Below are 17057 nucleotides of genomic sequence, written 5' to 3'. Positions count from 1 at the left end.
CCAGAAATTCCCCTCTGAAACAATACCTAAGAGAATGGAAATTTTACCTCACATAAGACTTATACATGAATTTTCATTGGAAACCTCCCAACTTGCCCAAAAGATGAAAAGATGAAAACCTGGACTGTCCTTTAGTGGACTGAAATGTACTTCAGCCACAGAAAGGAATTAAGTGCTGATGAGATAACATAAATGAACCCTGAAGATACATGCCAAGACACAAAAGACTATAGACTATATGATCTCATTTGCCTAAATGTATATAGTAGACAAATAAGGAACGCAGAATGTAGTCAAGTTGGTTAGCAGGGAGAGGGAAGAGAAGGGATGATTGTTTATACACATGTTTTTTTGTAGTGACAAAAAAATCTCTGAAATTAGGTAGAAGTGATTAGCATATAGCCTTGTGACTCACTAATGAGCCACCAAACTGGACATTTTAAAATGGTACTCTTATGGTGTGTGTCAAAAATTAAATTAAAAATAGCTATGAAAAAGATGCCAATGAGCTATTTAGACATTGGTTTTAATATAGATTTCTCAGTTTGTTAGTAAAGAGACTTCCAGTAGCAGCAGTTAGAAATGGTTACGTAACAGTCAGATGCATGACTACACTCTATTCTGAGGTGACCTGAGGGCCACCCCTTCCAGGACTGCCATCAAAACTAGTCCTCCTTGACATGCTGCCACTTCACAGTTGTTTGCTAGTTCCCATCTAAAAATAACCCTGGCCCACTCCATCGGTTACATGTAACAAGTTACATCAGACTGCTTGGTCCAACACATCCTGGCAGGAAGTCTTCTCACTCAGGAGAGTGGAAGTCTTACTCTCTTGTAAGACCACTGAGTGCTGGCCTCTAAATCTACTTCCTGTCTCTGGCTTGTACACCTGATCATTTCCCCCACCTTGACTTCTCTCTGCCCATTCAAACCTACTCACTTCCTTTCTCCAGCTGACCTTTCTCAAGTCTCTGCCTCCTTCTGAAACAGTACATGCTACTTTCACACAAATGTTTCGGTCAACTCATTACGGTGGCCCCCTCTAGCACAAAATTACACATTGAAGAAGTTTTAAAATACAAAGTCAATCGGTGACATTGTCTACCAATCCCTCCTCTCCAAGAAAAAAAAATCAACATATGTTTCCAATAAGACACAGTATGCTTACCTTGATCAACCTAAGAACAACTAATTGCATCCTTATAGTCTGCTATCTAGACACATGTGGATATATTTCCTGTTTTTGTCTTTCTTTTAATAAACTTATCTATAATTTAGTTTTCTACTTGATATTTTATAAATACTTTCAGAATAAAGCACAGATAATGCAGTTTAATGAAAAATTATTCCACTGTATGGATGAGTATGTTCCAAAGGGTTAAAAAACGGCATGGACTCACAAGGCCCCATAAACTTCATTCATAATCAACTCTAATCAAGGAAATAGGTGTGCTATGACGAGAAAATGATAGTCAAAAAAGGTAGCAGGGACCTGAGAGACTTGGAGCCATGGTTCCATAGATTCCTTCTCATTGTCCTGGGTGCCTCCATGTGAACTTAAAACCTTCAATAGCACATTATAAATCATCAGCTAGTCTATCTTGTCCTAACCTTGGGCTACATTCAGCATCACACTGTCTGGGTCCGGAGAGACAATGGCTGTATTACAAGACATTTTTTTTTTTGGTAAGATTCTGGTTTCAATGTTTTTGTGCCATCACGAATGGTATATCCACACTTACAGGCAACATATAAAGTCTGACTGACTTCCAGCCCAGAGAAGCACAATTCTGTCACTGTGTGACTTAGTAGTAGTTGGTATCTATTCTGGAATCTGCTGTGGTCTCAATCAAGGTTATCACTACCTATGCTGGGTTACAACCCTACCTAAACAGAGTAGCATTTTCCTGAAAATGTTGCAGATTGGGGCATGTCTATCCCTCCCTTCATTTAATGTGTCTTTGAAATACAAAACATAACACATAAATAAAAGAAGAACACAGCTTTTTTTTTTTTTTGCCAGTCCTAGGCTTGAGCTCAGGGCCTGAGCACTGTCCTTGGACTTTCTCAAGGCTAGAGCTCTACCACTTGAGCCTCAGCACCACTTCCGGCTTTTTTCTATGTATGTGGTACCAAGGAATCGAACCCGGGTCTTCGTGCATGCTAGGTAAGCACTTTAACCACTAGGCCAAACTCCCGACCCAAGAACACAGCTTTTTACCAACTTGCTAGATCCTTTTTTAGGCTACAGAGAGCAATACACTAGCAATCAATTCTGATGAAGGGGAAAAAAAATCAGCTACAACATTTTTTTAAAAAGTGTAAAAATCAAGATTTCAAGAGGGGCCAAGGATATCTGTCAATCATATTATTCATTGGTGTTCTTTGTTTGGAACTGGTTCTCAAACCATCCTTAGAACAATTAAAATAAGCAATACTCACATTTGGTGTACTGGCGACTGGAACAAGAATCTAGTTATTTTTAATCAGTGAGTTCCTCTGCCCTAGTTTCAATTGAGGAGAAATGAGGAAATAGTGTGGGGTCGGTAGCTAAGATTCTATTTAGATTTCCTGGGCCAAAAGCAACAGAGCTCCTACTCTGCTTTCCTCCAGGGAGATGATTAATGCTGCCAGGAGAAACAGAGAGTGAGAGTGAGGGAGGATGGAAATGAGAATGGCCCCTGGGTGCCACAACAGCTCGTTTTTCAATGCAAATTCTTTTGCCTCTCCCCAGTTCCATCCAAACACACCTGCTAAAGTTTACACACAGCCTAATTAGTCTGACAGTATGCATGGGAGGGCTCAGTCTTTAAACAAACACCTTCAAGAGGAACCTGTTTTACTTAGGGGAAGACTAGTCAGCAGCTTTGTTGTAGTAAGTTTCTGCTTGCAATGCAAACAGTCTGTTAGAGGACCTGGGGCATTCCTCTTCAACCCCACCCCCCCAACCAGGAGGCTCCTAGGGCTCAATCAGACACCACAGCTGCAGGTGCTCATTTACATGCTCTGGTGGGAGCATGTAAATGTGCCAGCCACCTCTCCAATCAACATGGTCTGTCTCTGGAGACATCACAGAAAGTCACTGTTTTGCCTTTCCTGAGAAGTCAGTCCCCTCTTAGGTGGCTAAGAAAAGGCAATTGATCAGAAATGATGCCACAGAGGACAGCAACACCAAAGGAAAGGTTGCGTATTCTAACTTGCTCTCTGGGAACCTGCAGTGGCATGGGATTTCCAATTATCCAGAACTAGGAGTACAGCTGGGCAAGATTGTAAGGTTAGAGCTGAAGGGCTAGCAATACCCTGCTCCCAACACGTCTTCCCTCATCCTCGCTCATAAAGTCATAAATCATGCAATTTTCTGTCACTTAATTAATGTTCTCAAAGGAAAAAAAAATAATCTCCCTCCCTGGCCTTACCAATTGTTCTGTAATTCCCTACAATGTGACTTTAATGTTCCCAACTTCTCAATTTACCTGTTAAGAAACAGAACCCCACTTAAGAACAATTAAGCATTGTGATGTCTGAAATGCTGGCTTTAGTGAAGTATCTCAGTTCTGGTCCTCTTTTACAGGGGCACCATTGGGCATTGGGTAGGTTTTCTCTCTGGTTCCCAGTTAGGTTGAAGCTATCCATGGCATAGTTTCCTCTGCTTTCTCAATTATTTGCCATCCTGATCTTACTGTGCTGTGCTTCATGATGCCTTTGTTTCAAAAGTACACTAGCCACAATTGGCACTCATTTCACCTTTCTCACCCTGGTTTTCAAAAGCCTTCTAAATACGGGCCTAACTTGTTTCCCTATTCTTGTGTGCAAATACTCTTGCCAAAATAGACTATTCATTATTCCCAGCTCAGGGTTGTTGTTTTCTTGGGGGGAGTGGTCATGGGGCTTGAACTCGGCCTGGGAGCTGTCCCTGAGCTCTTCAACTCAAGGCTACGGCCCTATCCTTGAGCCAAGCCCCACTTTCCCGTTTTCTAGAGGTTAATTGGACATAAGAGTCTCAGGTCCTTTTGTGCCTGGGCTGGCTTTGACCCTTGATCCTCAAATCTCAGCCTCCTGAGTAGCTAGGATTACAGGTGTGAGCCACAGCAGCGCCCGGCTACAGTGCATGTTATTTGACATCCACTGTACTGATCATATCAGTCCTTCACCCTTAGCTACCATCTTAATCTCTTTGCCTTCTAAAATAACACTCATTTATCAGCCATTCCAGTGACATATCTGGGTCCTCTATTGAAGTGGGGAGGCTGGGTCAAACCAGCATCATCTTGGGCATGTTTGTGAATAGGGAATTGGGTTTAATTGCCACCATCTTGTCTTCGTGGTGGAGGAAGGTGGAGTCTTACCTCCCAGGGAATGTGTATACCTGAATTCCTAAGGAGCAAGTTTGGGGACAGGGTCTGGACCCATCAATCTGGTGCCTTGAACTTGGGAAACTCTCACGTTTCCTGTGACCCTGCCCCTGACACCATCTGGGCCCAGACCATCTCAGGTGCCATCATACTAGACCCTGTTCTCTCCTGTCTCCTGGTTCTTTTCCGGTCACCCTGGCATCCCGCGTCAGCTCTCCATTGGAGCGGATCTGGTGAGCTGGTATTGCTTTTCTGCACTTTCTTTCCTCTCTGGCTCTCATGGTTTGATTTTCTAATAGTGTTAAGTGTGTTCATGGGGCTGCAGGTCTTCGTGACAGGAGTCTGCCTGCAGACACTGGCAGACTCCCAATTCAACTTCTTTAAACGTGGCTTCTCTTTATCTCGCCTATTGGATTTAACTTGCAACACAATCTCTTCTTTATGTATCAGTTTGCTGAATCTTACCTTTCCTTCCATACTATAATTTACTGTAATGCAAGAATGAAGACTTGTTTCCTCCCTGCAAAAGGTTTTAGACAAGGATTATGTTCAAAAAATGCTCAGAGGTGGGAAAAACTGGAAGAAAATGAGAGAAGTGCCACTATTCAAAAAGAAATATACTCAATACCAGACTTACATAACTATAACCCCTCTATATATCGCCTTTACCATTTTTAAAAAATGCTCTAATGCTCTTAAGTTTGAATCACATCTGTTTACTATTTACTCTAGACATGCAATTTTATTTGGGTGTGATAAAAACATATTGGAGAAGAGAAATACCATTAAGTGAAAAAACAATGCAAAGTGCATAAAGTATGCAAGAAAAAGGAAGCCGAGAACACAAGCCAAACTGACATAAGCCCTCACTCACTTTAACTACACTCTTTAGTTTCATCCATGATTTCCCCCTCTCTGCGATTTTTATTTCTAGCAAAATGACACACAGGTGCACTGTATTTCCACAAATACATACCTCCTTCCTATCTAGGGCTATGGTTGAGGATTTCTAGCCAGTTTAATATATGTAATTCTGAGATATGTATAATAATTTAAAGACATTAACCAACTTTCCAATGTTTGAAGTTATTTAGACTCTGCATGTAAACTTAAGTCCTACGAAGCACAGTTTCTTACAACTATTTGCAGGTCAGTTGATGTCCACCGAGTCACAGTCCATGTTCAGATTCACTGAGTGGTTCACATGCAGGAGAGACAAAGGAGGTGCTGTTTTTCATTGAGCCAGAAAAATGGTGCTATTTTAGGATGCTTCCTGTTTAATGTAACACAGCCCTTGTATAACACTGACACAGCTGAGCCAGTAAGACTCAAAACTGGCCTTACTATTAGGTCACCTCAGATGCATTTAATCCACATCTCCTGAACGTCTTTTTCACAGGACCTTAAAGGTGGAATGGTTTTATAGGAGATAAACCATCATGAAGCCTCTCAGGAAGTCAGGAGCCTTGTTAGGGACCATCAGTCACTACCAACACTCCAAAGGCCTAGGTGGCTCTGAACAGGAGATCAGAGCTGGAGATGAAGACAGTTAAGTTATTTTTAGCAACGTACCTAATTTACATGAATTTTCACACTGTCTTTTCCAAAACACTCTATCACACAACAAAACTGCTTCACTAACGAAGCCTTATTCTGACATAATACTATCATAATAAAACAGGGTGTTAAATTGTGGTTATATGACCCTTATTCAAATAGAGCAATGTGATCAAGTGTATCACCTACATTATTACCTGCAGGACACACACATACACTCCTTCAATTATTTGAAGGTAGGATTTGTAAAAAGTACGTCTATTCTCAGTCAGCAATTGGACTCCATCCTTAACCACGCCTGCCTCTATGTTATGATTTTAGGTAAAACTCCCATTTCACTTGAAATATTGGCATGCTACTCTCAGAACATCTCATTAAAACTGAAACCACAGTTTTCCTATTTAAAAAGAGAACTAGCTCAACTACCACAATGAATTCCTATGAGGACTGGCTTCAATTTACATATTATAATCACAACTACAAATTTAGAAACTAAAAATGTCTGCCGAGATAAATTTGACAAAACCCAATTCAAGGAAAACTGAGACTACCATGTGTGTGTGTGTGTGTGTGTGTGTGTGTGTGTGTATGATATGTGTGGAGGAGGTATGTTAAAAAAAGAAAAAAAATAAGGTCAAATACTGAGAAGAAATCTGAGGAAACACAAGGGAAACCGGAGCACTGTGAGGCTGGAAGTGTCTTGGGCTGTGAGTAATGGAAGTGGAAAGTGGACACAAGCTGGGCACCAATGGCTCACACCTGTAACAGCAGTTACCCAGAAGGCTGAGGTCTGGGTATCCCTGCCAGTCTGGGGCAGGAAAGTCCATAAGACTCTTATCTTCAATTAATCCAGAAAACCAGAAGTGGCACTAGCCTTGAGTATAAAAGCTAAGAGGCAGTGTTCAGGTCCACAGTTAATGCCACAGAACTGATGAATGAAAGAAAGAAGGAAGGAAGTAAAGAAAGAAGGAAGGAAGGAGGGAGGAAGAGAAAAGAGAGAAAGAAAGGAGAGAAAGAAAAAGAAAGAAGAGAAAGAAAAGAAAAAGAAAGGGAGAAGAGAAAGAGAGAAGGGGGAAGGATGGAGAGACAGAGGAAGAGAGGAAGTGAAAGAAAGAAAAGAAAAATGGATACAGCCTTTTGTTCCTAGAGGAAAAGCAAGGGTAAGACAATGACTTTGACAGAAAAGGTAGAATGGCAAAAAAATTTCCACAACATTAGTGTTTTCTTAGAGCCTATGAAACAGTATTGGAAACAGAGTTATAAAAATATTGATTTTTCACCTTGTCCTCACCCTGTGCGAGAGCATAGCGGAGCATCTCTCTGGAAAGTGGCTCTTTTGCCACATACATACAGAGCACTTGCTAAGACAGTTGTAAGCTGGGAGCTATCAGAAATATCAAGATGAACAAAGATGACTTAAGAGGCTGGCCCTATCTTTGGAAGTGTTCCCATTTATGATGTACAAACTATCACATGTCAACAACAGGAACAACAAGAAAAAGTCAGCATTTTTTGAGTAGAAGAGATCACAAAACTCATTCAAGCTCTTCATGTCCCTAGGTTTCTGTTTCAAGACCTCTACGGTGAGGTCTTGAAAATAAATTACATATATATTTTCCACGTATATCTCCATGACAATAAGAAGTATTCCCCTCCCTGCAATAAACTGGGTTGATAAATGAGCTCAAATATAAAACCTAGCTGATTTTTGAGTTAGGATTCAACCCAAAATTTTGTTAGTAAGAAATAAGTTGCTTGGCAGGCTCCAATCTATAAAGAGTTGAAATGATGGAAATAAATCACAAATTTATATTTCTGAAGTCTCTAAGGCATGTTAGTGCAAAGAAAGTCTTCAGTGCCTTATTGCAAAATATTTTGAGTATTCATTTCTATAAAAAGATAGAAGAACTAATATTTGAATCTGAGAGAAAAATCCTCTTCCATTTTATGTAGCCTTGGCAAATTTTTAGAAAATAAAAATTTAAGTTTAAATTTTTAAATCTCTTTTACAAAATCAATTACCTGTCATAAATATCCTCCTTCCCCCATCCACATACCCACTACTACTTCAATTTAGTAAACTAAATTGAATTTCATTCTGGCCTAATGACAACAGGTGGCTTTCCTATTCAGCTATTTGAGTTACTTGACAGCAAACAGTATCCTGTTCAAACAATTTTGTAACCCACCATCTACAGCCAAGCCAAGCACACCAATGACCAAACGGGCAAGGATCAAAAAGAGGAAGAAACCTATCTCTTAGAAAACCATTACAAGTAACAACCTACAAGTCATAATTTCTAGAATATGAGATTTCTAAGTATTTTCCTTGGGCGGGGGCAGGGAAGAGGTCTTTGTAGTGAGTTTTCTACACACTTAACCTAGATGTCTTCCTTTTCTTGGCCTATTCTTCACTCTCAGCCTTAGAAGTAACCTTGTTGTTGAAAGAACAGAGAGCCACGAAATATTATTTTCTCTGAAGGGAGGATTTGGGGGAGGGGATCAGTACCCAGGAAGTTACAGCACCTTTACTGTGGCCTCCAATCATCCACCTATAGAAATTATCCTTACATTATGCTCTGCTGACTTCATAGATTGAGGCTTAAAAATAAACAACTGACAGTTTCTGAAGATAGGAGCTGTCTATATTATGCATTATACACATATTGACATGTTTCTGTTTCAAAAGCTATTTATTACTCAATGTTCCAAGCAACATGGCAATAATTGCTATGGCCCCAAATACCAATACCTGAAAGATCTGGATTTTTTTTCTCCTTTTGTTTCCTACAATTGTCCTGGACATGTAAACTCCTGGAATAGTTTTATCTCTAAACTTTGTCCCCTACACATTTAGGTTCAGTTTGACAGAGTGAACTGTTCCTCTTATCTCAGTTTTTGGGCTCATAAACCTTTAAATAGTTACTCAGTACACTTTAAAAAAGTTGGAATTTGGGCCAGGAATTTGGCCTAGTGGTTAAAGTGCTTGCCTAGCATGCACGAAGACCCGGGTTCGATTCCTTGGTACCACATATATAGAAAAAGCTGGAAGTGGTGCTGAGGCTCAAGTGGTAGAGTTCTAGCCTTGAGAAAGTCCAAGGACAGTGCTCAGGCCCTGAGCTCAAGCCCAGGACTGGCAAAAAAAAAAAAAAAAAGTTGGAATTTTCTTGATTCGGCATTCAATAAAATCTGATCTCAATCTACTATTTTTTTTTGTCAGACATAGGGTTTGAACTCTAGGCCCAGGCACTGTCCTTGTGCTCTTCAGCTCAAGTGTTTTTATCATTTAAGCCACAGTGCCACTTCCAGTTTTCTGGTGGTAAACTGGAGATAAAGAATCTCAGGGCTGACTTTGAATGGCAATCCTCAGATTTCAGCCTGGAGATTAGAGCAGCTAGGATTATAGGGATGAGCTACCACAGTCCCCTGGTCAGTCTACTTTTTTAATCTTGTAGTATTTGTTTACATATTTACACATGCTATTCTACCAGCAGTTCAGCAAAGCAATCAAACAGGTTCTCTTTGATCAAGATCCCCTTTCCTTTAATTCTCTGAGTCCCCAGGCAAAATGAATTCCCCACATCTCAGCATTTCCACAGTCCTCCCAGAACTCAAGATGTAGGTCAATACTCCATGATTTTCTCTCTAATTTATAAGGCATTGGACAGAAGGCATATTATTTATCAAAAATGCCATGCTGAAGACTATGCTGCCCAATTATTCATCTCCCACACAAATCATCTCTTAGTACCTCACATATTTTTATTCCATGTATTTAACAAATAGGCATCTAAATTCCTACTTACTATTTTATACAGTAAATTCCTATTATTATTTTGATTATTTTTCATAACAAATCTCTAAGTAAGTATTTTGTCAAATTTTAGGGTAATAACTGTACCTTCCTCGACTGTGTAAAGAAAAACAAATCACACATATAAGGGTTTTAGTGAGAAGTGTTTAAAAAAAAAGACACAGATCTCATTAATAGGTTCTCATAAAATCACAGCCATGCCAGGCACCAAAGGCTCACACCTATAATCCTAGCTACTCAGAAAGCAGAGATCTGAGGATTGTGGTTGCAGGACAGCCCTCGCAGGAAAGTCCCTGAGACTCATCTCCAATTAACCACCAGGAAACACACGCACACACACACACACCAAACAAACAAACAAACATGGAAAAAAACCGCAAGAGGCATTGTGCCTCAAAATGGCCTTGAGTAAAAATGTTCAGAGACAGCATAAAGTCCCGAGTTCAAACCCCATGATAATGACCATCATCATCAACAACAACAACAACAAATCCAAGACCAACAACAACAACTGATCATCTAAAAACTTTTTTTTTTCTGTGGGTCATGGGGCTTGAACTCTGCCTGGAGCTGTCCCTGAGCTCTTCAGCTCTAAGCTCTCACCCTACTCCTGGGCCTGGGTGTTGTTCCTGAGCTCTTCAGCTCAGGGCTACTGCTCTACCCTTGAGCCAAGCCACACTTCTGTTTTCTAGAGGTTAATTGGAGATAAGAGTCTCAGGTACTTTTGTGCCTGGGCTGGCTTTGAACCTTGATCCTCAGATCTCAGCCTCCTGAGTAGCTAGGATTACAGGCCTGAGCCAATGCCCCACTCTAAAAATATTTTTCTCCCTCTCTTTTAAATTGTAATTAATGGAAAGGTTACAGTTATATTCGCCACAGAGAGGGTGCATTACTTCACACCCATTGATACCCCTTCTCATATTTTTGTTCCCATTTCCCTCCTTCATCCCCTCCTCTCACTTTGTTTTCCCCCCTTCCCTATCCTATTTCAAATAAACAAATAAAAATATACATAATATATCAGATAACAAGGTAAGATACTGTAACAATATTAGAATAACCAAGGGACAAAAAGGGGATGAAAAATAACATAGTACATTAATAACAATCACACATTATATGGCTCTTGTTTCTATATCCTGCAGGTCCTTTCATTTAGCCTCATCCTACATGGCCTTCTGTATCTAGGTTTTGCCCTACTATAATCCTCTGTTAGGAGAGTCCAAGGTTTATACTAAGTATTACAAATGAGGGAACCACTAAGCCTATGTTCCTTTGAGTCTGGCTTACTTCACTTAAGATTTTTCCAAGTCTTTCCATTTCCTTACAAATGGGGTGATGTCATTCTTTCTGACAGCAGCATAGAATTCCATTGTGTACAAATACCACATCTTGCTGATCCAATCATGTGCTAAGGGGCATCTGGGTTGGCTCCATATCTTTGCTATGGTAAATAGTGTTGCAGTGAACATCGTTGTGTTTGTTCCTATCTTGTGTCTCTTTCTTGTTCACAACATTATCAGCTTTATGGCATTTCTGAAAAGCCACTAGGCTTTAGTATATTCTTGTTTCTGGATGATTGGGTAAATCAAGGAGTAGAATTGCTGGGTTATAGGAGAGCTCTATGTTTAGTCTTTTGAGGAACTTCCATACTGCTATCCATCACAGTTGAATGAGTTTACACTTCCACCAACAGTGTAGTAGTGATCTCTCCTGGCCACATTTCTTGATAATGGCCATTCTAACTGGAGTGAGGTGGAATCTCAGAGTTTTCTAAAATCATTTTTTTTTTTTTTGCCAGTCATGGGCTTGAGCTCAGGGCCTGAGCACTGTCCTTGGACTTTCTCAAGGTTAGAGCTCTGCCACTTGAGCCTCAGCACCATTTCTGGCTTTTTTCTATGTATGTGGTACCGAGGAATCGAACTCCGGTCTTCGTGCATGCTAGGCAAGCACTCTACCACTAGGTCAAACTCCCGGCCCTAAAATCATTTTTTAATCAGCAAATACTCTTGGAAGTCACTGCTGATTCTCACCACATGAGAGAACTTGAGATGGAAATGACACTTTTTCAGAGGGAACAAGCTCAGGGATGGAGTAAGATGTCTGTATATTCCTAGGTATTTTTTCTTTGTAAATCTGAAAGTATGATGATCTTTCTTTCTTATGCTAAGGGTCATTTGGATTTGGGCTGCATCTAAATGAAACACACACAAAATGAGCCATGCCAAAATGCTGGTCTGGTGTAATTTTTTTTTAGTTTTTATTTCTAACATATATTTCACCTGCACTGATAACTCAGAGTAATCATAAGTATTCACCCAAGTAACTTCTGGTTATTTTCTATGAATCCTTTCAAGAGTAATATCTATGGATCACAAAAAAAGAGCAACAACACAGATATTTTGCAGCTTCTAACATTGACTTCAAGCATAGTACTTGAAGTGCATTGCTTGGAGGCACTTAAATACATTACAACTTGTCTTTCAAAGGTGTTATCACTGTCTATCACTCCAATGTGGGTTTTTTTTTTTTTTTTGCCAGTCCTGGGGCTTGAACTCAGGGCCTGGGCACTATCCTTCGCTACATTTTGCTGAAGGCTAGTGCTCCACCACTTAAGCTACAGCACCACTTCCAGCTTTTTCCTGTGTATGTGGTACTGAGGAATCAAACCCAGGGCTTCTCGCGTGATAGGCACTCTACCACTAGGCTATGCTTCTGGCCCTGACTCCAATATGATTTTAAGTGCCAGCTATGCTTCTGGCCCTGACTCCAATATGATTTTAAGTGCCATGCTAGTAAGTGCTACAAAGCAAGCAGCAAGCTACCCTGGAAGAGATACACAATATTCTCAATCAAAATATACTTAACAGAAGAGATCTAATTATGTGAGCACATGACAAATAGAAGATGCAAAATTCCTACCTTGTGTCTGTTTCTTGTTCACAGCATTATCAGCTTTATGGCGTTTCTGAAGTTCAAAAGGAAGAAAAAAATCACAATGGGGGAAAAACAGATGAGATTAAGAAAATACCCCAGAACAAGTATGACTTAGGCTCCTGGTTGGTTACGTGTCTGGTATGCATGTGCATGGACAGGGTGCTGGGAGGGGAAGGAACAGAAAGCACTGTCCACAGAGTCTTCACATTTCTCCTGCTCTGGCAGCACAGGCTGTGCCTCACAATGAGCACATATGAACACAGGTTAAGGTTAAAAATTGAATGGACTAAAAACATATAAATGAAAGGCTGTCTGAATCGGATGCTTTGGTAACTCACTTAAAAAAAAAGACCACTGCTCAAGAGAATCATCTATAAGCAACATTTAATAAATGGTATTGAAATATTTCCAGCTCATTAGGAAATTCCTTATCTAATTAAGACAAGTACATCCTCTATAATTTAATGCCAGGCTGATGTCTAGGACTAGAACCAAATACATCTACCATGTTCATACTTCACAGAGTTTCTCTTTTCATTGCTCCTCAAAATTCCACCCCCACACATTCCACTTGACACACAAACCACTGAATCATACAATTCTATCTTCCTTCCTCCTCAAAGTATCAACAAAATTAAAGAGTGAACAGGTGAGTTTGTCTAAGATGAGGCAGGCAAGTTTGAAGAGTTACATAAGCCAAGCTTTTTGGTGAGTAAGAGAATGAAACAAGGGGAGAGGAAAGGGGAGAATTTAAGTGGCCAAGGGAAGCTATCTCTTGTGTAGCTCTTTAGGAGATTACTTATGTCTTCTGTCTAAACTTACAGCATTGAGTATAACCCATCAGACTCCATTAACATTTCATAAAAGCAAATCATCCTTGCTTAAAGGTTCTATTATATAAAGTCTAAGGTCAAACTTAGGTGTGTGTATCTGACTATAACATAAGTTGGGGCCAATATAAAACAAATGAGTTCCTAAGCTTTTTCATTAGAAGAAATGTGCAGAGTAGTAGACAAGGCACTTCCTCTGAGTCTCACTGCACTATCCAAGAGGGGCTGGAGTAAAAGTAATAGCTGGCAGTGTAAACTTTGTCTATCCAAACTGTAAGCCACTGAACTGCATCAAAAGCAAACTGAACATTCAAAACTGGTGGTTCTTACAGTATTCATCCAAGAACATGCTACCAATCTTCCTCTGTACAAGACACATACGTACACTAATGTAAAACAAGCCATGACTTTCCACAAAACAGTCTTAAATGAATTTTTAAAAATTCTATTGAATGTGTGGCAGCATTAGAGAATATAATTATAAAACTCCAAAAGTCCATTTTTTTCTTTGATCTAATTGATTCTTTGTAATTCATGATAAAGTTTGGCCCCAAAATAATATTCCAAGATAAATTTAGATATCAAAGGAGATGTAAATGTTTCCAAAATAAGGCATCTCCATGACAGGCAATGGGTAGACTTTTAACTGAAGGGGACAAATAAAAGAAAGTAGTGAAATATTTCACTATGAACAGGAAACTCAATCTGGGTAAAACTTAAAGAGGTCTTGGATGTTACTTTCCATCTGCAGAAAATTCTTTCAGTGGAAGCATCTCTCCTCTACTCCCCCTGCCTCACGGAATAAATTAATTGTCAAAACCCCATGTGTTAGACATACAACAAGATCCAGACTGCAATCTACAGCTGCAGAGAGCAAATGTCTAATTTTGTATGAGAGAGGCATTCTTATTCCTTGTAAAACTAACATCTCAGAAAAAAAGAAGCTATTCTCTGAGTATAAGTACCTCCACTGTCTTACAATCAAAATTCATTTAATATCACTGAGAGCTAGTGAATAACGTAATACTATCAGTGAGAGCTAGTACATGTTTTAATATTACAAATATTCAATTGAGAGTGTAGCAATAAACTGCAAAGCATAAAAAGCACCATGAACTTCAGGATCTATTAGTATGTGTTGCTGACTTTCAGAAATTTAATTTCCCTAATTAATAACTTTCAGAGTTTCAGGTTAAACTCCATTTAAAGGAAATGATAAGTCTTAAGAGATCAGGTAACTTGTCCAACAAAGTGAGAAAATAAAAATTCCTCATTCTGGAAGCCCTTTTCTCCTTAAGCATTTCTTGTTAGAAATGTCTAGTTTTCCCATCTGTACTCTGGTCCTCTTTTATCTCCTCTGCTCCACTGTTGGCCTCCCACACTTCTGATTCCACATCATCTTCCTAACTCAACTCTTCTTCATAACAATAGACAAATGTTGGTATTCATATCAAGAGGCTCATCTGAATTTCACTGTTAGATATTTAAGTTCTTTGACATCTGTTTTACATGGTCTCAAAAGTATCTCACACCATGCCAGAATTTCTCAGCTAGGGGACCAAGCAAGAGGACCTGTTTATAAATTACACAGATGAAGAATAACCATCAAGCAGCCCTTAAACACTAGGATGCTTTCTAATGGGCCTTGTAATGTGACAGCTTGGGGCACAGCCTCTTTGTTAGTAATGTTCATGAAATTTTAAATCAGCTTTCTTAACACATCAGCAGCCTTTTCTCACACCTCACCACTTTATTATAGCTTGACAGAAGGTCATTCAGATTTATAAAGTAGTATTTTAAAAGAGCATTAAAAAAAAAAACCCAAAATGTTGATGCCCTCAACTAAGACAGTTAAAGTAGATAAAGCTGGAGGAAAAAAAAAGTCCCATTTTATTTTGGGGAATTTATTTTAGAAAGGGGAAATTAACTTCCTCTTTCTCTACTCATCGAAAACATGAAAAATAATATTTTTTACTAAAGTAAGTGGAAAGGGAACTCAGAATTACTAAAATAACATGAGAAAAAATGAAAGGCATTTTATAAAGTGAAAAATCATGCCACTTTACAAACGACCAGGCAACTCTAGGAGATGGCTAGAGTTGGGATAAATGGGAAGGAAAACAAGGGAAGGGGTGACTGATCATGATGCACTGTTCTCATAAATTGACGTTGTATTGAAACTCCTTTGTACAACTACTTAATTTTAGAAAAATGCGAAAAAAGTAGTTTCACATGAAAAATGCAAAAAATAACTTCACAGAAAAAAATTATTTCCTTGAAAATAATGTTCAAATATAGTTCTTTCTTCAAGCAAATGATTACATTCCAACTAACTTTCTGTTTTCTGACAGTTCTAGAAACTGAACTGAAGGCCTGGGCACTGTCTCTGAGCTTCTGTGCTCACGGTTAGTATTCTATAACTTGAGTCACAGCCCTGCTTCCAGCATTTAGATGATTAATTGAAGAGTCTTATGAATTTCTTGCTTGGGCTGCTCTGAACTTTAATCCACAGATCTGAGCCTCTCGAATAGCTAGGACCATAGGCATGAGCCACTGGTGTTAGGTTCCATATCCCAATCCACTTTTTTTTATTAATATTTTTTTATTGTAATTAGTAAAAGGGTTACATGATATTTGCCAGACAGAAGGTGCATTAATTCACATACATTGATACTCTTTCACATGTCTTGGTACTTTGATGGTAGGAACATAGTCTCTATATTTTTAAGTTAATAGGCAGGTTTAACAGTCTGTACTACGAATGAAATAAAGATTATTTTTAATATGTGTAGGAATCATTTATACTAATGAAAAATTTCAATACTTACAATATCTTCTATTATCTCTTTGATAGCTGCCACAGCTAAAATAAATAAGAGAGGAACCAGTGTTGTATAACGACCTGTTGGTGACACATCAGGTATTTGCTATTTGAAGAGAGGGGAAAAAAATCAAGAGAAATTTGATGAGAAGCAGAATGTTTATAAGCTAAAACCGATAAAAATCTAATGCCTTCTAAAATAGGGAGACTAAATAATTTAAAAATAAGTATCAATAGCTATAATAAACTATACAACAACTAAAATATCTTAGAAACATAATGAACAGCTAGGAAAATGTCTCTTCAATATTATGGGATTATAGGATTATAGGAAGCAGATTATAAAATCAGATACTTGGGCTGGGAGCGTGACCTAGTGGTAGAGTGCTTGCCTACCATGCATGAAGCTCTGCGTTTGATTCCTCTGTACCACATACACAGAAAAAGCTGGAAGTGATGCTATCTATGGCTCAAGTGGTAGAGTCTAGCCTTGAGAAAGCCCAAGGACAGTGCCCAGGCCCTGAGTTCAAGCCCCAGGACTGGCAAAAAAATAAAATAAAATAAAGCAATCCACACTCTACATTCCTTTTTGTTACTTATGATGACTCAAAAACAGGGTGAAAGCAAGACTACAGGAATCTATGTTCAAATTTCATTACCTTTGATGGTAGACTAAAAAGAAATTTACTTCTTTATGCTTAGCTATTTTGTAACTTTTCCTTTTGTAAATGAATACAGGCTATATT

At 39.0% G+C, this 17057-nt stretch overlaps 1 protein-coding gene across 4 annotated transcripts in view; it reads right to left on the bottom strand.

The window, feature by feature from the left end:
- Positions 1-17057, bottom strand: part of Atp8a1 (ATPase phospholipid transporting 8A1) — a 209185-nt gene that overhangs the window by 168832 nt on the left and 23296 nt on the right. For all 4 annotated transcript variants that reach the window (XM_090343659.1, XM_090343656.1, XM_090343655.1 and 1 more), the window contains exons 4-5: positions 16319-16417; positions 12646-12691 (exon numbers count right to left, since the gene is read on the bottom strand). In XM_090343659.1, coding sequence (XP_090199785.1) covers positions 12646-12691; positions 16319-16417 — 145 coding nt within the window. The remainder of the gene's footprint in view (positions 1-12645; positions 12692-16318; positions 16418-17057) is intronic.

Source organism: Megascapheus bottae, chromosome 13 (genome assembly GCF_031878675.1).
Source record: "Megascapheus bottae isolate mThoBot1 chromosome 13, mThoBot2.hap1, whole genome shotgun sequence".
NCBI lineage: Eukaryota > Metazoa > Chordata > Mammalia > Rodentia > Geomyidae > Megascapheus > Megascapheus bottae.
This window is presented reverse-complemented; position numbering and strand designations above follow the sequence as displayed.